The sequence below is a fragment of the Gobius niger genome (assembly GCF_951799975.1).
Source record: "Gobius niger genome assembly, chromosome: 6".
Lineage (NCBI taxonomy): Eukaryota > Metazoa > Chordata > Actinopteri > Gobiiformes > Gobiidae > Gobius > Gobius niger.
Genome location: NC_136857.1, coordinates 17743021 through 17765881, shown reverse-complemented (window position 1 = coordinate 17765881; position 22861 = coordinate 17743021). Strand labels below are relative to the sequence as shown.

At 39.3% G+C, this 22861-nt stretch overlaps 1 protein-coding gene across 1 annotated transcript; it reads left to right on the top strand.

Annotated features, from left to right (window-relative positions):
- The first annotated feature begins 215 nt into the window (after nucleotides 1–215).
- Nucleotides 216–22674, top strand: ift122 (intraflagellar transport 122 homolog (Chlamydomonas)). Its single transcript, XM_079557761.1, has 29 exons — nucleotides 216–545; nucleotides 1060–1126; nucleotides 1211–1295; nucleotides 1385–1463; nucleotides 1553–1629; nucleotides 1701–1767; nucleotides 1868–2014; nucleotides 2534–2609; nucleotides 3139–3330; nucleotides 3692–3830; nucleotides 4616–4818; nucleotides 6194–6331; nucleotides 6668–6832; nucleotides 6974–7171; nucleotides 7665–7805; nucleotides 8636–8689; nucleotides 9057–9218; nucleotides 10705–10871; nucleotides 11450–11621; nucleotides 13424–13526; nucleotides 17084–17224; nucleotides 17370–17467; nucleotides 18528–18628; nucleotides 20284–20449; nucleotides 20724–20841; nucleotides 20916–21044; nucleotides 21789–21865; nucleotides 21952–22116; nucleotides 22223–22674. The coding sequence occupies exons 1-29, from the start codon at nucleotides 502–504 to the stop codon at nucleotides 22307–22309; spliced, it is 3558 nt and encodes a 1185-aa protein (XP_079413887.1). The 5' UTR covers nucleotides 216–501; the 3' UTR covers nucleotides 22310–22674.
- Nucleotides 22675–22861: the final 187 nt, after the last annotated feature.

Genomic DNA, 22861 nt, shown 5'->3' with positions numbered 1-22861 from the left:
TATAGCTGCAATGACAAGAGCAAGATAAACACACCAATAATGTACTTTAAATATATTTGGGTAAAGTGAAGTAAAAGTAAATACGATAAGATAAGATAGTGTTTTGGTTGGTCGGGTCTGATCTGTAGGACAATTGCTAAAAAGCTACACACCTCAAAATGATGAATCGTTGAGGTTCTTGTTGCTATTTGATACGGTTCTCTGTCAAACACCAAAAGCGTGATTGACTTCACCACAAAGCACGAACAGGTTAAAGATAAATAATTGGGTTGCCTTCCTCCGTTGAGTAAACGATAACACGCCCGCCTCCCCATGGCTTTGCTCGTCACATCAAAACAGGAAGTGAAGTGGTCTGAGTCTGCGCAGTGTGCGCACTGTGTGAACGGTGTGAAGCTGAAATGACAAAATAAGAAACGGCGACTATCAAGTGCAACCCAGAAAAGCTGTACGCTGTCAATTTCATTACAAAGTTTCTCCCCCATGATCTCCTAAAAAGTGGAAATGAGAGCCGTGTTGGCATGGAAGGAGCCTGTGCGGGATCAGTGGTGAGGCTTCTGCTTGGGTCGCGTTAGTAACCGCGGTTGCTATGTAAACTAAAGTTAGCCCGGTTAGGTAGCTAGCTCTGTTAGCCTGCACATTTGAGCTTTTATTGATGGGCCATAAATAAATAAATACATGTTTTGTGTAAATACTGGCTTTGTGGTAAACTCGGCACACGTAAGAGGTGGCAGAGGTGTGCAAAAATAGTAAGTCATGCTTTTGTGCCACAATGTTGAAGCACTGTTTGAATAGATTTTGTACATACCAGTCAATGCAATGGCCATACGTCTGATTTCGTACATTTGTTACTCCTCACACCATTGTTTTCATATCGTTAACCAGGTAATTAATATTGTTTACTCCGCTGACTATCTTTACCTTTGACTTCAAAAATGTGTTTATAATTCAGAGATTTTGCTGAAATGTTGCTTTGGTTTCAAACATGGATGAGTTGATGCCAACCATTGATCTTTCTGTCGTTACATATAGCTAATAGTGCTTGATTGGACTGTTTTGCAGTGTATATGACCTTGCTTTCAAGCCAGATGGCACCCAACTTATTGTTGCAGCAGGAAAGCGAGTTCTTGTAAGATCTTTCACTTCTCTTAGGACAAAATGCATCAAACATTAATTTCAAATATTAATTATGTTTTGTATGAGTTCCTTCCAGGTTTTTGATGCTGTGGATGGAACAATTCACCCACCATTAAAGGGACACAAAGACACGGTATACTGTGTAGCATATGCCAAAGATGGTATGACTCTTTTTGTTTTATCCAAATCCATTGTAGTGCATTGGTATACAACTACTGCTATATTAGGTTATGTCCGTAACATTTTTCAGGCAAGAGGTTTGCCTCAGGATCAGCAGATAAAAGCATTATTATCTGGACATCTAAACTTGAGGGCATTTTGAAATACACGTAAGTTGAGCTTTTTCTGTATTGTATCACATCAGTAGAGTGATTTTCAACACAAATATATGTTTTTTTTTTTTTTTTCACATTGACAGGCATAATGATTCAATCCAGTGCCTTGCATATAATCCGGTCACTCACCAACTCGCATCGTGCTCCACCGGTGACTTTGGTAAATCAGGATCTTTGTATTAATGTGTCCATGTCTACATAGAGACTGACTGTTGTGTCTGTGTTTTCCAGGCCTGTGGTCACCCGAACAAAAATCTGTTAACAAACATAAAGTTAACAGTAAAATTACATGTTGTGGGTGAGCAATGTTACTCTGTACTTGTCTTTTTGAGTTGTTGTCTCTGTGTGTTTTCATGGGACTCTATTGGAGTTGCTTTTCTCTTTTTATTTTTATTTAGGTGGACAAATGATGGCCAGTACCTTGCCCTTGGTATGATGAATGGAGTCATTAGCATTCGCAACAAGAATGGAGAGGAAAAGGTTAAGATAGAGCGTCCAGGAGGGTCCTCCTCTCCCATCTGGTCTATAGCCTGGAATCCCTCCAAGTTAGTTTTAATTAACTTAAGTTAAGATTTCATTTCACAAGTACTGGCTGCAAGGCATTTTACCTTAAGCCAGGGGTTCTGAAACTTTTCAAACCAAATATTTGTCCTTCCAAATACCACCAGGCCTAGATCAAGATCAAGACCAAATCAGGCCTTAACCCGGTCTAAAAAGGGCCTAAAATAGCCCTTACAGTAAGATGTCCTGCAGTGATGTCAAAACCAGAAAAACGCCAAATTAAAATGCATTACTGAAAAATTTCTTAACAAAATGAATAATTAAATCAACAAAGTCTAAAATTGCTGATGAGTACCACAGTTTGAGAACCACTAAGCTTATGTATAGTTAAAATGATGGAATGCCTGTTTTAAATCTGGACAATAGGTGGCAGTATCAACCAATGTATAGATTGTCTCTTGGGTGGCCTCAAGAAACCAAAGCACAGAAATGTGTGTTATAAATATCGGTTTAAATTTTTATTGCACTGTATTTATTCTATATCATTCTTTATTTTCCCTCAGGGATGAGCACAATGACATCTTGGCTGTGGCAGACTGGGGCCAGAAGCTGTCCTTCTATCAGCTCAGTGGGAAACAGGTTATTATAAAGCGTTTGCTACTAAAATTTAAGGCACATTTATCCATTACGGGGCGAAGAAAAGCTGAATGAAATTAGGGAATCTCTGAATGTTTCCTGCTGCACTGCTCCATAAAGGTGTAACTAACTCACAACACAGTGAAAGGATCCCGCTATGTTTTAATGGTGCTTTTACTACACTTCCTTTTCAACAATAGCCTTTGGCATTAAGGTAATTACGGACAAATGTGCACAGTTCATTATTTTGCCAGTAAGTTAAGGTCCATTTTGTCGCGTGTACTATTTTATAAAACATTCTTTTGTTTCTACTAGCGAGTGTGTATTGCAGATTACCAGCCATGTTATTACATAGCCAAGTAGTGGATGCTTTTAGTTAATAGGCTTGATGTAATGTAGTGCAAATGGACTGTGCACAAAGAAAGCAATTCAGAGCACAGTTTTCACTTCAACACTTAGTAAACACTGCTTCTTGGATTTTACCTAAGAGATACTAATATATTTTTGACGGGTTTGCATTTGCTTTGCTTAGATTGGAAAAGACAGGAGCCTCAACTACGACCCCTGTTGTGTCAGTTACTTCTCAAAGGGCGAGTACATAGTGATGGGGGGCTCTGACAAACAGGCGTCTCTTTACACCAAAGATGGAGTTCGACTGGGCTCCATTGGAGAGCAGAACTCATGGGTGTGGACGTGTGGCGTCAGACCTGAGTCCAACTATGTGGTAGGTCCACACTTAAACATGTATCCAAAAAACTGATGTAATCCTCACTGTTTGTGGGATAAAGAGTGTTATGACTACGTCCGACTCCCGAAGCATTAATATGTTTTGTGACTTTCAACTTTCAACCTAAGGTGATCTGATAATTAAACATGCAACTTGAAACTTGAAAACCTCAGACCTCAACAGTGAACATTGTCTGAACTTTAAAACTTAAGTGAAGGGTTCTGCAACTGAATTTCATATGCTAAGAGCCTTTCAAATGAGCATACCCAGATTCACTGGATAAAGTATTGGTATCGGTTCTGCATCAGATACCTGATCCAGTGTTTTTTCCTTAACTGCATTGCTATCTCTCTTGTAGGTGTTAGGCTGCCAAGATGGGACCATCACTTGCTACCAGCTTATCTTCAGTACAGTTCATGGTCTTTACAAAGATCGCTACGCTTACAGAGACAACATGACTGATGTTATTGTGCAGCATCTAATCACAGAACAAAAAGGTATCATTGCATTTGGTCACTGTACTTTGGCTTTCAGTCACATTTTGAATAACAACAGTAGTCTTCCTTGTGTATACACTTGGCCTCATGTAACCATTAGTACTGTAGTAGTGGTCATATTTTGGTATACCTAGCTCGGACTTGTCTCTTTAGATCAGGTGTCGAAATCATTTGGGTTGTGGGCTGAATTTCTGAATTTATTTAATTCTGAATTTACACAGGAAAACACTATTGAGAAAACATTTTTCCAATAGGATTTTAAAATAGTGCTGATTTGGTCAAAATAATAATAATAAATGATAATAACAGATTACACTTGTATCACGCTTTACAAGCCTGTCTCACAAGTTTCTCAAAATACACTGTAGTCATTATTTATTCACTCCACACTCTGTGGTAGCTACCATTGTAGCCACAGCTGCCAAGAAGACTGACCATTTACCGCTTGGCTATAATGTGTTGTTTATATCCTATCTCTTATTATGTCAGTGCCCTCTGCTGGACACGTGTGGAATTCTTTCCCTTTTTTTTTAAATTTAAGTTTCCCTGTCGTGGCTGTAATATACTGGTTATTTCCTTACAAAATCCTAACTCCACACAGGAATGGGCAGAATTTATGTTCTACTTATCAGGGGCCGTCTTAAATCATATTGCTGGCCAAATCCGGCCCGCGGGCCGCGTGTTTGACACATGTGCTTTAGATGCATGGATTATAAGAATTACATAAAACTATTCTCTTTTTCAAAATATTTTTACCAAAACAATAACTTCTCCTTTGTTTTTAGTGAGAATCAGGTGTCGGGAGTTAGTAAAAAAGATTGCCATCTACAGAAATCGTCTTGCAATCCAGCTTCCTGAGAAGATCTTCATCTACGAACTGTACTCAGACGACTCCACAGACATGCACTACCGCATCAAGGAGAAAATAGGCAGAAAGTTTGAATGCAACTTGTTAGTTGTCTGCTCCCAGCATATCATCTTGTGTCAGGTGAGGCCCAGATGCATTATAACACATTGACACAAATTCACTTTATTTATGTTCTAGAATGTTCATTCATAAATCATACATGCAGCACTAATTCAGCTTTTCGACTCTGTTCATCACATTTTACTTCTTAACACTGATTAACTGCTCACACTTGGAACAGTAAAACACCCGAGAAATAGCGGTTTTCTCTTTCCCAACCAAAGTCAGAAGAGATGTTATCGAGAATTAGCTAGTTCTCCAGATGTTCTTGTCTATTTTGAAAGTAAAATGCAGCTGTGCATGTGGTATGCAGGCTCAGTTGCCCTCTTCTCTCTGAGCGCTATTTAAAATAGATAAAGTTAGACAGTCGGCTGAAGGGCAGGACCACAGACTGTTGAACCTGTCAGGGTCTCTGGGATTTTTCCTCCTCTACTTGTCGGTATGTATTACTATTAGGCACCAGGAGCAGCCATAACACAGGTTTTATTTTATTTTTTTAATGTACGTTTTTGTTCCAGCTCTGTTTCCAGTTTGCAGTCTTATCTTATCTAAACCTCAGAGATTCTTTACCACATTTATGTTTTCAAAAGTGCGTCCATGTCACGTACACTCATTATGCACCTGAAAAAACAGCTAAATTAAACAGTGTAAAACTTTCAAAATTCAGTTACAGACTCATTAAGCTCTTAACCCCCACCTGAACGGAGCACATTTTCTCCCGATTGGCTTTACCTAAATCTTTAAGCTTCTTAAAAAAAAAGTCAAAATTCCAATGTAAATGAGGCTGAAAATGCAGCCAAAAAGTGACCAAAAAGAGCAAAAGAGTAACAAAAGCAGGCAAGAAAAGCAACACTAACACAGTGGAAAAGCGACAAAAAATAAACTAAAGGGTGATGATAAAGCAACAAAACTCCCACAACAGAGCATCAAAATAGTGACAAAAACATGACAATAACTCAACAACAAACGTGACAAAAACATGACGTAAACACTACAAAAAAATGACAAAAAATGACGTAAACACTACAAAAAAATGACAAAAACATGACGAAAACACTACAAAAAAAGTGACAAAAACATGACTTTTTGTATTTCAAATTAAGGGACTCTCCAGTCGAGAAGCTTTTATATTAGGGTAAAAACCAAAGAAAATGCCCTCAGTTAAGCCAAGGGGGGTACCTAACCTTATTTGTTTTAGGCACTCTGTAAGACAATGCCTACTTACTACCTCATGATGAATTATCAAGGGTTGGTCACCTATGCGCTAATTGTTGTCTGGAGGCAATCTTAAATTTAACCCAGCAAATCACCGATCACATGTAGAATGGAACTCAGAATTGTAAGTAAGTACAGGCTAAGTTAAATTGGCTTGAATGTTTCATCTTGTGCCGTGCAGGAGAAGCGACTGCAGTGTCTGTCCTTTACCAGTGTCAGAGAAAAAGAATGGGTGATGGAATCTCTGATCCGCTACATCAAAGTGATTGGTGGACCGCCTGGCAGAGAGGGCCTTCTCGTCGGGCTAAAGAATGGAGCTGTGAGTGTGGGGAAATTTGAACAGAGATTGGTTTTCTTCTAAAAAGTTTGTATTAAAAGCCAGGTCTACAAAATCAATTCACCATGGTGTTTCAACTTGTCCTAAATTCATCCATCAAGTTCAAATTGTAGATGGATCTGCCCTTATTTAATCCATGGCAGCATGATATGAGAAAAAAAAAAACATTCAGAATGCTGTAACTGGGGCATGCCTCATATATTTTTAGACAAAAATAAAAACATTAGACTGAGGCAGTAGAAAATAGCATTAATGTCAACTTCAGGAAATTTGCTGAGATTTCTTTAATATTGGTTTATTGTTTTTTTCGTTGGTCAGATTTTGAAGATTTTTGTAGACAACCCATTCCCCATCACATTATTGAAGTTATCCACATCCGTTCGCTGCTTGGACATGAGTGCCTCACGCAACAAATTGGCTGTAGTAGATGAACACAACACTCTTCTGGTTTATGACATTCATAATAAAGAACTGCTTTTTCAGGTAAGTGAAAAGACTTCATGGGTTTTTCAATGGACCAAAACATGTCATGTAACTGTAGTACATGGAAATATATTCTTGCAGCTCTGTGCTTGGCAGTGACTTTTAATCCTTCTTTGTTTACTCACTCCCTCTCTTCTGCAGGAGCCTAATGCTAACAGCGTGGCATGGAACACCCAGTGTGAGGACATGTTGTGCTTCTCTGGCAATGGGTACCTTAACATCAAGGCCAGCAACTTTCCAGTTCACCAGCAGAAGATGCAGGGCTTTGTGGTTGGCTACAATGGCTCCAAGATCTTTTGTCTTCATGTTTACTCTATGTCTGCAGTGGAGGTGCCTCAGGTACTTGTGCAAGATAAACAAACAAATTAAGACACTGTGGGGAAAGTGCAATCATTTCAATATAGTGTATAGATTCCATACACAATATTTTTCCGGCATCAGAAATGCAGAGATTGTGGAGCGGGTTGTCTCATGACCGGAAAGTTGGGAAGACCCTTGTGTGAGTGTAGTTTGTGAGTGAATGGTTGATGATGGTCGAAGGGGCCTTTTGGCTCTCTCCCATCCAGGGCAGTTGTGGCTACAATGGTGTACCACCATGGAGTATGGAATGAATGAATGAATGAATGAATGAATGACTACAGCGTAGTGCTTTCAGAAGCTTGTCAACTCATAAACTAAAACAGTTGAAATACAGAAAATCCATGTGTGGATTGCATTTAAATTGAACTGTTTTTAAACACATTATTGATTTAGGTTGTGTGGATATTTCTTTGTTAAGAGAGCTTTGCCCCTAATTGATTATCATGTGTTTTTTTCACTGCATTTTTGACAGTCCGCCCCCATGTACCAATATCTTGAGAAGAAGATGTTTAAGGAGGCCTATCAGATCGCCTGTCTGGGTGTGACAGACAGCGACTGGCGAGATTTGGCCACAGAAGCCCTGGAGGGACTTGACTTTGATACTGCTAAAAAGGTCAGTCGATGTGCACAAATCATACTGATCAGCAGCAATGATCATTGAGCTGAGACAGAGAGAAAGAAATTCATGTAAAAAAGATTAATACAAAAGAATAATGTACAATTCAAAAAAGAGATAACCAATTTAAGGCTATGTTCATGGTTTATATTATTAACATATTGAGTGCCAAAACGGAAAAACCTTTTTTTTGCTGTTTTTTTTATTTATTACGAAACTAGACACTCGAATACACCTTATGTGTGATTTTGGTAGCGCTGTGATGAACAGAAGTGAAATAAATGACGATCAAAAACTTGTGAAGAGTCATGATCTGGACATTTTATATATATATTAGCTGTTGCATTTCTTCTCTTTTTTTTTAGTCCGCGGGGGCGTTGCGTAGCAAACAGCTGTAAACCCGACATTTCTCTCGCGCTCTCTGGAGCCCGTTTGACAAAGCAGCGGCCGTCCAGAGAGGAAAGAGTTGGAGAGGATTTGATCAGAAAGGAGAGAGTTGCATTAGACCCTAATTATCTCCGAATCTAGAAAAAAAGCTGTTATTTTGATTAAACTGGCTTCTGTTTAGCTTTGGATTTCTCAGGAACTGAGGCGGGGAGAATTAAACTGTTTTCACCTATGGAGAGCTTAGTTTCTCGAGCCCTAGCATGTGTCCATAGCTATAACATAGAATATGCTGTGGTGCTACAAATATCATGAAAAATGGTCTGGATTTTTGGCACTCAACAGATATATCCCCAAAACAGCGCGGCACTCAATGTGTTAGCATTGTTTATACTTAAGTATTCTAATAAACATTCTTATTCATTTGAATGTTTTGTGTCCAGGCCTTCATTCGAATAAGAGACCTGCGCTACCTGGAGCTCATTAACACTATTGAGGTAAATATACTGCGTTCATATTCAATCTTCTATCCATCCATCCATCCATCCATCCATCCATCCATCCATCCATTTTCTTCCACTTGTCCGTTTCCGTTTACCTTTGCCTACCACTGCAATATCTGGTTTTATGGAATAATGCTTTCAAACAGTCTATGATCCTTTAAATGTGCATTGTCAAATATGTTTGTTCCTTCTCCTTTATTTCCCTGGACATATACAAACATCTTCTACACAGTTCAGTGTAGAATGTGAAAATTCTGTGCACTTCTGTACCTTTTGCCCAATGGATTCTCATGATAGCATTTTTCACATATGGCACTGCTGTTTTCTGTGTACATGTTGGTGTTGTTTGACTGATGTGCAGGAGAGGAAGAAGCGGGGTGAGAGCGACAATGAGTTGTTTCTGGCAGACGTCTTTGCCAACCAGGGGAAATTCCATGAGGCGGCCAATCTCTACAAACGCAGCAACCAAGAATCCAGGGCCCTGAGCATGTACACAGACCTGCGAATGTTTGAGTTTGCCAAGGTAAAACAGCCATCCCTCATGTATGTGTAACCTCAGTATCAATATGGACTAAAGGACTTGCATGTTTTTAGGGCTAAAGAACATGTGTTTTTCCTCACTGAGCGCTCTGATGCCAAGTTGGGGCCCTACAAGGGGCTTTACAAAGCATCCCCAACCCCCTTTACTTCCCTTAATGCCAGTCTTTCATCTATATGACTGGAATAGCCACGTTTGTGTGTCTTTTGATCAGTAGACTCTTATAGAGATATTTTGTGATCATCAGAAATAACAACCTCTGTAATATGAATATATAATTTCTTCTTAATAAGAAAAGATAAGATATAACTTTATTAATCTTGAATTCATGTGCCATGAATAGCAATATAAAAGGCACAAATAAATATAAACAAAATGTTTATAAATGTTAATATGGTTATAGTGCATAATGTTGAAGCCACAACTGAAGTCATGACCGCTCTAATATGGACCTTAGAAACTACTTTGTTGCCTGTGTAGGAAGATACTTTGATCATTTATTGTTTTCATTACTATAAATACACAGTCATGGTTTGTTTTTGTTTGCATCAGATTCTACTGTATCATTGATGTGGCTGATGTATATTTATGTGGTCGTATAGACATCTGGTTACACACGTTATTTGTTTTAGTGAGGATGGCTTGAACAGCAGAGGCCCCACTACTATGACCTACTTGACTTGCCACACTATGTTTATGACTATCTCAGCTAAACTTCCTTACACACTGCCTCCGCTGGTGAATCATATCACTTTGTACTACCTTATTTCTCACGCTTCATACATCACATTGGTCAGTCTCCCCTTGTGAATCACTGGTCACTGGTCTTACACTCGTAAGAGCTGAATTTGTGTAGATTCTTGGATTAAACTTGTAGCCCTCATCACTTTTGTCAGTCTTACTATAGGCAATATATTTAATGGTTAGGTGTTTAGTATGTACTCTTTTTAAAATTAGTCATCTTTTTATTATTTTTGCATTAATGGCACACACAGTTAGTTGCTGGAAAGACATAAAAAATGGTCACTAAATAATTCACCAATAATTCATTCATTTTTTACTCCTAAAGATCCCCATTGCTTAAAGCCAGGATCATTTGAGCCCGTTTTAAAGTATAGTATGCTCTCCTGCTAGTTAAAATACTAGTGCAAATACTTCTTGCAGTTTTACCTTCTTTAACTCACTACATATGGGCATGTCATGTGCAAACCTTCTTTTGGCCCATAAAGGACTTGCAACCCAAATTGTGGGTCTTAAAACAATCAACAAAAAACCCTTGTCATTAGTAAAGTATCATAAGGTAAAGAGCATTATTTGTCATAGTTCAATGTACAACATTACGTCGATCAGATCTAGACATAAGAGCAATTCACAATAGCACTAAGTATAATTTTCACTTGGTGCCTAATATACTGCATCTGACCCAGTTAAAAGTGATTTGATGGAGAAATAATCTGTGTGTGTTTTGCAGGAATACGTCGGAGGGACCGATCCAAAAAGCTCCCGGGACCTGATAACCAAACAGGCAGACTGGGCCAAGAGCAGCAAGGAGCCCCGAGCAGCAGCGGAGATGTACCTATCAGCTGGAGAGCATCTAAAAGCCATTGAGATTATCGGGGAGAATGGCTGGGCAGACATGTGGGTGTCTTGTATACATCTTTCCATAATTTTAAATGTAAATGAATCTAATTGAGGATGTGAATTAGCATCCATTTAACATCCCCAAACTATAATTATTCAAATTACAGCACATTAAATCTATTAGCTAATACAACTCAGAGGGAGCGGGGAGAAGCAAATTTCATGAGCATGTGTAAAACTAGATACGCGCTGACTAAAGCCATCTGAGTTTTTACAACCATGAACTGATATTGCTTATATCCGGAACATATGTTTCTCTCCCTAAAGTATAAATAATAAAGGATACATTTTGACATGTGAGTGAAAGCAGAGACAGGTGAAAAAGTAAAGGGAACAACACATTATTGGGAGTGAATAAAATGACCTCAGGTATTGGAAAATCTTGATTGTATTTATTTTGTTTGTAACTAGGCACAATTTATAGGCTGTACTCTGGCCTTAAAGCGACATAGCCTTTTTTTTTTCTCTCACTGTGAATAATGTCCCAGATTCCTTCATAGAGAGAATGTGGATAATTCATTTTTAAGCTCCATTATACCAATAAACAGGTGTGCTCATCCATTTCCTCTCTACAGGTTAATAGCCTTAGCTCGTAAATTGGACAAAGCTGACCGTGAACCACTGGCAAAGTGTGCATACTACTTCAAGAAGCTGCAGCACCACGGCTATGCCTCGGAGACCTACTCGAAGATGGGGGACTTGCAGGCGCTGGTGCAGCTGCATGTGGAAACCCGGCACTGGGACGAGGTCTGACACAGTTCTGTACATGAGCGGCACACCTGCTCCACTCCTCATGACTTATATAGAACCTCGAGAGACTATAATATAAATATTATCTGTACAGGGCTATATTACACTGTGCTAAAACATGGTGAAGTTTGTTATAAGTTACATCGCAGTTTTTGCAAAGCTATGCAAGAAAGTATAGTTGCTAGCAGCGCTCTGGCATTCACGCGGTTCCTATCGTGGTATTCAGGAGTACCGTATTTTCTGGATTATTAGTTGTACCAGCCAAAAAATGCATTATGAAGTAGAAAAACGCATATATAAGTCGCTCCGAAGTATAAGTCGCACCAGCCTTGGCAACTACCTGGGCTTTGAGGCTAACTACACTGTTGACAAGCCTCTCCAAGCAGCACGTTGTTCAAGCTCCCATTTGCAAACTCGTTCCTCTAGCTGCGGTCATCGAGCTTTTAGCTCACGATTAGCTTTTTTTGTTTTTTTCATTGCAGTAAGAGTGACCTACGCTTCGACAGTCCCTCACAAGTTTCTCTCATATGCCACTTTTTGTCTGCTGCTTGATCAGCGTTTTTTTTTTTTTTCAGTGTTACATTAGTAGCAGATACTGGTACACAAGCCTAGAGCGCCCTCTAGCGGCTGTCAGTGTGAAATTATATATTTTGATATATCAGTCGCACCGGAGTACAAGTCGCATCCCCAGCCAAACTATGAAAAAAAGTGTGACTTATAGTCCGGAAAATACGTTGTTGTTGTTTTTTCTTGCAAGCAGCAGATTATGCCTTTTTAAGTTAAGTAGAAGAAAAAACAATGTACCGAAAGGCATACTGTTAAACCCCGATCCTGGTTTGTTTGTCTTCATCCTAGATCAGTTATGTCGCTTCACTTAGAAGAGGGCCTTGTCTGAGTCTGGCGGACCATTAGGAGCATGTCCGGCATCGCTGTTTGTTTATCTATGGGGTTCTGTGGTGGTTTTGTTGATCTTGTGACAAAGGCCCAAATATTATCTGGAATGTTGTGGCTTTAAGTTAACACCAGTTTTGTTCATATTTGCTGTTAATGTAGAGATTAAATGGAAAAAGACCCTTACCGAAACTAAAAACATGCCAAATCTCCCCAAATTGCTTTGTATTTTACCTAATGACTGAAAAAGCAGTGAAACCACAACAACTTTACCCTGTACCTTTACCCTGTATTCATTCACAGATAAATTCCATTCTTAGTAAAAGAAATACAGATTAAAGAGATATATTGACACACATAAAGTTAAGCCATCTCTTTCTTGATTCAGTCCTTCGGAGCACTCGGATAAAGCACACAGAGAGTTGTGTTTTATGTGTTTCTCAGTGGGAGATGGACTATAAGGAACACCAGAGCAGAGACTAAGTTACAGAAGTGGCCATATGGATGCTATTTACTACACCCACTGTTTGATAAATAACAGGATTTCATTAAAGGCTTAGGAGTCAAAGTCGAGAGGCACTCGTCCGTGTTTTTAGTATGAAATACGTGTATTTCTTGGCCCAGACGTGGCTACAGGACATTTAGTATTATCCATCACTGTGACAGGTCTGCAGCTCTTGTCCGCTGGCCACTCCGCTGACTCCTTTAGCCTGTCATTCAAACTGCTAAAGGACTGAACCTGTGGGAAGAATGAAAATGGGCTTAGGTCATTACAATTGTAAAATAGGAAGTTATGTGTACCACTTTAACTTTCAAACAAAACTACTTCATCGACAAGTGGTCACAGGTCATTTGTAATTGCTCGGGGCATTTCACTAATGGTGTCTGTTGCATCCCTGTTTGTGTAGGCCTTTTCAACAGTGGAGAGACACCCACAGTTTAAGAATAACGTCTATGTGCCGTACGCTCAGTGGTTGGCAGAAAATGATCGCTTTGAAGAGGCTCAAAATGGTGAGTTTTTGCTTTTTTCCGCACAATAACTTCAAAACCTACATCTCTTCCTTACACAATACAATTTGTTAATAATGAACAAAAGTCTGTGCACTTTGAATGTAATTTGTATGCTTTATTAGAAATAAGTATACCCGAAGGCTTGGTGTTTCATGAGAACAAAAGCTTTGAGTGGGCCCTGAAATGTTTGTTTACACTGCCAACTTCATAACAAATCTCTAGTCCTACTTAACGTTCTCATGAAACAGAAGTTTTCATGGCTGTTTTATAAAGTACATGTGGTAATGATCAAACCTCTTCAGCTCTGGTCCTAGGCATTTTTACACTACTTCCCAGAGATCCCTTGTATCCACTGTAAAACGTGATCCTCTTTGCTGGAGAGAGCAGACAAGAGCAGCATTGCCTGTTAACTGAAGGACAAGCATGTATGGCTGTAATCACCCGTACTACAAGCCGGCCTGATGATGATTACCAACTGTGGCCGTAGTTATAATCAGCTCATAGATTTATAATTATGATCTCAGCAGGCAGATTTCCTCCTCCCGACAATCTTCCCTGGCCTCTGTCTCCACATGTAATACGAGGCTAGACAGTTCTCTTTGTATTGGGGCCCACTATCGGTTATATATTTTGATTGTGTGTTCGAGCTAAATAGTGTACGTTGTATGTAGATAACGTTATTATGAGTAAATAGACTTCTAAAACATAAATTGTAAGTCTTAAATGCTTATCAGATGTTTACAATTATCATTTTATTTCAGTGAAGAAGCAGTTTATAGGAAGAAATGTTGGGCATAGATAGAGATAAAGTTCCATAGCAGTTTGACTCATTTCCCATACATACAGACGGCATCTCTGGAATGGCCCATATATGGTCATGTTTGAAAACAGTTAAGGGGGAAACAATATACAAAAAAATCTAAACTTTCTCTAATTATTCAAAAACTACTTTAACAAATGCTAAATTATGAATATAGTTTTCTACTAAATAAAGATACAAAGGCATGGAGAGGAGCAAAGTGGTTCAACAGTCCATAAATATATATAAAATAAACGGAGGATGCTAGCATGATGTAGGGATGGGCGGATCGATACCACAGTATCGATATATCGATACCAAATGGCTACTTTTTAAGTATCGATATTGGGCAAAAAGTATCGATACTAATTTGCATATGTAAAAAGTAGGCGTGGCAGCAATTTTAAACATAACAATTTACATCTTTGTTCTGAGCCAAAACGGTCCACAGGAGCAGGGGATTGAATTAAGCCAGCCATATCATTCTGGTTTAGATTCTGTTTGTCATTAAAGTATTACTTTTAAACTTTGTTTATGTATTTAATTTCCCATTAACATTGTATAATTAACCAGTTAAAGTAATATCATTTTAATGTACCTATTAATTATATAAAATAACCAGTTTTAGAAATGAATATTGATTGAAATACATTCACCCATATAAAAATGACCGGTATCGGTATTGGTATCGAGAATAGCATGATGCACCATGTTACCATCGTGCTAATGCTAACAGCCAGCTAGCGCTAGCTACAACTGCTGTTTTTTCACTTCTACTGAACAATCTGCTGTGAGAAAATATCCATATGGGCCTGATATAGACTTGACTTTATTTCTGTGTGGTAAATAAGTTCAAATTGTTCACATTGTGTTACCTAGCAAAAAATATGTCATAATTATGCACTTTAACATGGCATTATCCACATTATCCAGGTACAATAGAGTTCGGGAATGTGACGTCATATCGCTAAGCATTATGGGATTAGCAGCCATTGTAAACTAATGGAGATTTTAATAAAAGTTAAAATACTGGAGTTATAGTTCACATTAAACACTTGGAGACCACAGTGAGTTAGATGTATTTACCAGCAGTATCTCAGCAGCTAACGGAGTCGTTCCACTGCTTTTTTTCTCCACTTTTTATACTGTTTTTAGCTAATGTTAGTCTATGGAAATGTATGCTAACAGCTGCAAAGATGGCGGATCTCCATGGTAACTCTGGACATTCCCGAACTCTATTCCACATATGTAGGTGAAAATAAATTTAGTACAGGGTTTCCGCGGGGCATTAACAAGCATTAAAAGCCATTCAATTAATTGCGCCAAAATTAAGGCCTTAAAGGACATTCATCTTGTATTTACTGTCCCGCCGATTGGGGAGATAGGCTTAGGTTTATGGTCAGGGTTTGGGTTTGGAACGGCAAATGTCATGTAAGTTGTGTTTCACTCACACTGATCTGATCTTACACATATTTTTTAGAAACTAGAAGGTAGTGGCTTTCAAATGAGGTATCACAATGGCATGTACTGTAAGCTGTAAGCTCTCCCATCAATAAGCTTAGAGATTTGCATATACATAATTGGAGAAAATAACTCTAACCCTAACCCTAAGATGGCAGATAATCGGTGAAAAAGCATTGATATGGCTTCAAATCTAAACTGCTTGGAAAATAATGACTTCGACATCACTGTTTTTCCTGCATATCTTTGTCAAAAATACATAAAGTCTGGTCTGCTGCAGTTTTGGCTGAAATGACACACATTTTTTTCCTCAAAAATAAATAAATAGAAAGATTATGTCCAATTTGCTTCTGGATAACAACATGTCCCCACATTACTTTGTTTGATGGAATGTTTACAATCTTTAGAAATGAAATGTGCACAGATTTAAAAAATATAGTATTTGGTCATTAAAGTTGCATTAAAAAGCATTTAATTGGACTTCCTGCTACCTGTATAAACCCTGTAGTAAAAGTGGTTGTTGTAATTCACTTATTTGTGCAGGAGAGCTAAGTGGGTGTGTGTGTTTGTGGTGGTGGTGAAAAGAAAAGAAAATGAACTTAAAGGATTTTTCATATAGTTAAGTAAGCAGATTATTATGTGGTGGTAATGAATGCTGACCCCTGCTGTGTGTGTTGGGGCCGGGTCATCGGAGGGGGTCGACTCCCTGATGCTGTTTCTAATTACCTTCTGATGGGAACATGTGCAGTAGACCTTTTTAAAGCCAGATGACGCACATGAAAACATAGCTAAACTTTGTCACTGGTAAGTTACAGCGGCTGTTGTCAAAATTATTGCAGCGTTAAAATGTCTGGTACTAATCATTACTTGGGAAAACATCAAGGAGGCGTGGATTTTTAATAAGTCCATGATTATTGTTTTCAGAATGACAGGGAGGCAAGATTAATCGCAATCGAAACATTACAATTAGTAAATTGCAAAGACTGCAATAATTTAGGGCGAAGAGTGTTCTCTTCCCTGTCTCCATATGGTATTTTTGGCTAATCCTATAGTTTCGACCTCCGCCAACATGTTTTGAACTGATTCTTACAACTTATTATATCTGCTCATATTTCAGTCTTCCCTCTGTTTAAAATGCACACTGTGAAATGAATCTTTCAAAACAAATGATCTAATTACAACACAGGAAAATAAACTAACAATTTGATACTTTCCCTACAATTGTGCAGCCCCACAGAGCATTTGCTACTACATCTTACTATCATTCATTTTTGTATTTTTTTTCCTCCTCTGTCAGCGTTTCACAAGGCAGGGCTCCAGAATGAGGCTGTTAAAGTCCTGGAGCAGCTTACCCATAATGCAGTGGTGGAAAACAGGTTCAATGATGCCGGCTATTATTACTGGATGCTCTCTATGCAGTGCCTGGACATTGCTCGAGGTGAGGTTTGCAGCATACTCGCTCTCCGCACACACACACACACACACACACACAACAGAATCCACTAAATAGCGACACATTTGTGCGCTCTGTAATTCAATGCACTGTTTTTTTCTTGTATGTGTCGGCATCATGCGTTCATCAGAAAGTGGAGACCAGTGCAGTGACATGCTGAGGAAGTTCGATCGTTTTCAACACCTGGCAGAGCTGTATCATGTCTATAGATCTATTCAACGCTACACGGTGAGTAACACATTTATAGTGTTGATGTATATGGCACGTATCTAGCAATAGTTTTTGTGTCGATCGTAGATGGTTGAGGGTCAAATCAAGTTTGTATGACTCGGGGCTTTGAGGATTTGTTGGAAGTCACCCAGAGCCGTGGGAAGTAATTTCCCTTAGGGAATGCTGAGGAACAAAATGTACCCCAAAAAAACGCTTTGTCTGTGCAGATTACCTGTTTATTAATATTGCCTGCAGGGGGGGGGATGTGGGTCTCGGAGTGTCAATGTAATGACGACGTATGATCACACATGATTATATCCCTTTCATTTAGTTCTGTTTTACTTATCCATCCAATCACGTAATACTTCCTCCCCATGTGTATCCCATTTGTCTCTTCTGTTGTGTCCTGTGTCCTTCTCACTTGTGTAATTGTGCACTTTGTATCTTATATACTCATCACTTAATAAAAAAATAAAAAAAATATATTGCCTGCAGTTCACAAACTATCCACCAGGGTGCTACAGCGCCCTTAGCACCCTGGGTTCCCACACCTTGAAGTCAGCCAAAAAAAAACACAAGAAATAAGATGATTGTATTTCATTAATTTAGGCTTGGGACTGACAACAACAACCGCTGCAAAAAGTATTGACACACAACCCAAAGTAAATGGTTATTTATTTCGCCCTACAACCTCTCCAATAACCATGGCAACAAACTAGTGTCACAATAATTATTACTTATACATACAGACCTTATACATTTCACAAATAAACAGAGCACTTTATGGGTGTGCTGGCCTGTGTCAGTCTCCTTGGTTTGTTTTTACAGGTTTGGGCTGTGCCGTGGTCACACCCAAAGCAATAGAGAGACATCACAGTGATTAACAGCAGAACATAAAACCTTTACATCTGAGCTTAACTCTCCTGGACAGTCACTGTATACACTGTGTGATTGATCACTTTGGGGTTACATAGTGGCTGTCATGCCAAAAGTCAATTGAAATATGAAACAATAAGACATTCAAACATAAAAAGAAATGACAGAATTTAACTTTCTTCTCTCTTCTTTACATTTTCAGGATGAGCCCTTCAGTTCCCACATGCCAGAAACTCTTTTCAACATTTGCAGGTTCCTCTTGAACAACCTCACCAAAGAAATACCCCCTGGCATTTCTAAAGTGTATCCTTTGTTTTAATAAAAAATAAGAGTAAACAACTTGATAACTAAAGAGTTGCAAAATGGTTTAGGAAGAGCTGGCCATGCTGAGAAAAATAAAAGATCTGATGACAGAGTGGAAGCCATGCCAAGGGGAGACAGACTCTCCAATATCCAAACAAATGCTTTGATTTGTTCTGACATATGAGTGTAAATTCCACACAATATGCTTAATTAGATCAGACTGAAGACTGAACTTATATGGAAGCACACAGTCAACATAGAGGAGAAGAGCACCCTTCTGGTTGGAACAAAATACAGCTGCAATTGTGGTTCGCTTACTTCTTTATAACAATAATCATTAAACATTTGTTTGGAACTTTGGGCCTAGGATGGGGAACATATGGAGCCTAAACCTCTGGGAATGTCTGACGTCAATGTAAACAGAAATGTAAAAAGAAATCTGTAAATCCCCACTGATAGAGGAAATAGAAAGAAAAGTCCATCTGTAACTGAGATCAGGCTGAACACCTGGAATCTCCTATAGCGGTGGTTGCTCTAAAAACTTAAACTTAGATATGTAGGCCTCAATATGAACAATTAAACAATTTGTCACCGAAGTGCGGCGCTAACAATAGAGGAACATGCATTTATCAGGAGTTGAACAGAACTGGGTGTGTGTGTGGGAGGAACTGGAGAGCACTGAGCGGAGAGGAGCAGAGTGAGGACGTTAAGCTGAAGTGATTGAGGAGTGCCAGTGCAGAGCTAGTACAGCTGCAGCTCATTGACTTGTCCATGTTGTTCTAAGAGGGCCACACTCTAAACAGTCTCTGTCTACATACAAATATAGCACTCTGCACTTGAACATGCGTGTCCCAAAGCACACGCACAAGTGAAAAAGTTACTGCCTCTTACGTTTGGTATGTGGGACTCGGTGTTGCAGCCTCAGCAAAGATTTCTCTACTCATTACGCACACGAGGGAATGTACTGTTTTGTTTTTGTTTTTTTCTTCTTTATATGATGATGATGATAAAGTCTCGGTATCCTAAAAATACTGAACCAGATCTACAATGGTTTTGTAATACATTTGAGGCAGATGGTTTGCTGCGGTGGCAGTCCTAAAAATAAGCAACAGCTGAAATCAAAGTTAATGCAGAATGAGATTTGGGAAGCTGTCATCATTTTTCCTTGTAAAAGCTTTCTTGACCCAATAGAAAGGTATCGCTAAACATAGTAGACAGTTGGTCTTGTTTCGATAGTTTACTATGTTTGAGCCAATATTTCGAAGCTTGTGATTTCTTGAGGTGGGCTGCACATTTTTTTGCAATCAAATCTATTTTGCAAATTTATTGGTCACACTGGTTGTGATGTGTTTTTTTAAGAAGTAGATTGTCCTCAGTAAAGGAGTGCCTTGGAGCTGGTCAGGGGTACCACAGAACCATCCCAGGAGGCCAGTTCAATTCAGTTCAATTTTACTGTATACAATATGGGAGAAATTGTATAAAAGAAGAACAGACATATGAATTTACATTTACCCGAATGGTAAAATGTAAGTGTTTGATTCTCAAATTTAGCCTAAAACCTGACAATCTTGTTCGGCCTTTGCTATCCCAGCATAAATTAGAGCCTCAACTAGCATTGATAATGCACGCCATGTTTTCCCTTGACCACTGAACAGGAACACCTTGTATGCATTGGCTAAACAGAGTCGCAGACTCGGTGCCTATAAGCTCGCCAGGTACTCATACGAGAAACTCCAAGAGTTGCACATTCCTTCTCGTTTTCAGGACTCCGTGGAAGTGGGCAGCCTCACCATCCGCTCCAAACCGTTCCATGACAGTGAGGTGTGCTAAGTGTGTGTTTTTAAAAATGATCTGTCCGATAGTAATCACTGTTTAGTCTCAGTTACCTAGGTGGTCCAGTTAATTTATTATTTCCGGCCTAGTCTTGAATCAGACCTACTTTTTGTATTGCACTCATTTTTAATCATGAGAAATTTTTGATTTCACATTACTCAGTTTAGTATGTTCAGAGAAAGTTATTTTTGATTCACACGCAATAAAATATATCCACTAAACGATTCACTTCAAGTTTGACTCTGAGGGTGCTTTCCTCCAGGACCTGATTGAGGGCATGATGTGTTACCGCTGCTCCACCAACAACCCTCTGCTGAACAACCAGGGAAGTGTGTGCATCAACTGCAGACAGCCGTTCATCTATTCAGCCTCCTCATATGGTCAGTGCCACTCAAACAATATTGCACAACTTTGTAATGTTCAATAATTCAGCTATAGCGCCTTTCTTTCGCAGAAGTGTTGCCGCTGGTGCAGTTTTACCTGGAAGAGGGCATCGGTGACGAAGAGGCCGTCTCTCTCATTGACCTAGAAGTGCCTCCCTCAGATCAGAGGGACACACAGTGGCACAATGCGGGCAGCGGAGGTATCCTTTGATCACCTGCAACAAATCCCCGACTCACACAATAACAGATGGTCCACACACTGAGATTATGAATTATTTACCCGGCATTCTGTTGGTCCCAAGAGTGGTGGGTCTCAAATGAGAGTAGCCAAAAATGTAGCTTATTACTATTATCGCTTATGCAGTGGTAAATATGCTCAAGTAAAACATTAGAACGAAAAAAAAATAATTTGTTAATTATGTTTCCATATAACGTTGTGTTTTTCCCTCCACCAAAAAAATAGAAAAGTCAATGTATCTCGTTGTCATTTCACTTTGTAGTCTTACTTTCAGTTGATCATCACCAAAATGAACCATGTGACTGGTCTTTCTCGTGACAGTTCTTAGAAGCAGTTTTAGTCTGCATTGGCCTCGATTCTTTGCTGGTGGGTAAGCTGTCAGAGCTAAGTCATCTTAGCTCTTGAGCTAATAGGGTTAGTGAGGCTCTCCTGTCTCATCTTAATGACACTAACCCTTGGAGTCGTAGCCGTAGCCGCCGAGCGGGGATTAACCTGCATTAGCCCAAGAGACTCAAGGGCACTGAGGCCTGCTCTGATTTAACACACCCATCTCACAGACAGGGAGAAAGTGATTGACAGTTGCAATCTTTCCAATCTTAAAAGGTTCTTAGTGGTACATTTATAAAGCAAATAGGATTTCCTCATTTAAAAAAATCTAATAATTAAATATTTATTTTGTCCTTTTTCCTTAACTGGCACAAATTAGAGCCGCAGTCGTTAAGAATAGACGACAGTTTCAGTGAGTCAGAGGAGGACCCTTTTACCGCCAAAATGACCTTTGAGGTAAGAAAAGGTGGTTGTTGATCATCCAAACCTCTATCTTCATGGGCAAAAGTGCAATGTGCATCCAACAATCTGTGCATTTACAGCAGGGGGGCTCAGAGTTTGTCCCGGTGAAGGTGAATCGCTCAGTGCTGCGCTCCATGAGCAGACGGGACGTCCTGATCAAACGCTGGCCTAGACCCCTCAATTGGGAATACTTCCGTTCCCTGTTGCCTGATGTGAGCATCACCATGTGCCCCACCTGCTTCAAGGTAGAATGTTTAGACACACACTAAAATGTTGCTCCATTTAGTGGCTGTGCTTTGTAACGCTGTTTTAGTCCTATACCTTTATACCGGTGTGTTTTGACTTTTGCAGATGTTTCACAGTGAGGACTATGAGCTGCTGGTGCTCCAACACAGCTGCTGTCCGTACTGCCGCAGACCCATCGACGAGCCCAACTGACTTAATAGGAGCAACTACGGGAACTTATTTTCATTTCCTGTCTCCTGTTCATGCAGCCTCTGACCTTTTCTATTCACTTTCTTATGCGTCTGAATTGCTCATGTGGCTTGGACTCTAAATCCCTGAGAGTTTGCTGTCTACCAGGAATAATGGACTGGACTAATTCCTGGAGTGTTTGTCATTGTAGAATGAGAAAAGTGCACCGTCAGACACTTAACCCGCCTGGATTACTGGAATTAGATTATCTAACGCGCTCACTGATAACATCAACACTTTTAGGCTAATATGGGTTTGATTTGTATTCATTTCATTTGTGCACAAATATCAATATGTACATTTATCAAGCTTGTATTTATTCATTTATTTTCTTAAATGGCAGTACTATTGTAATTAAACTCTTTTTGTAGGTTTTTCTTTTTTTCTTTTCTTTTTTTTTCATATAAACATTAAAGACTACTTGATGTTTTTGTGCTTAAGATGACAAGCAAGACTCATTTTCCATTCAATCTGAGAGCTGAAGTGAAAGTGCATGTGGCATGCGCCACTGGTTTT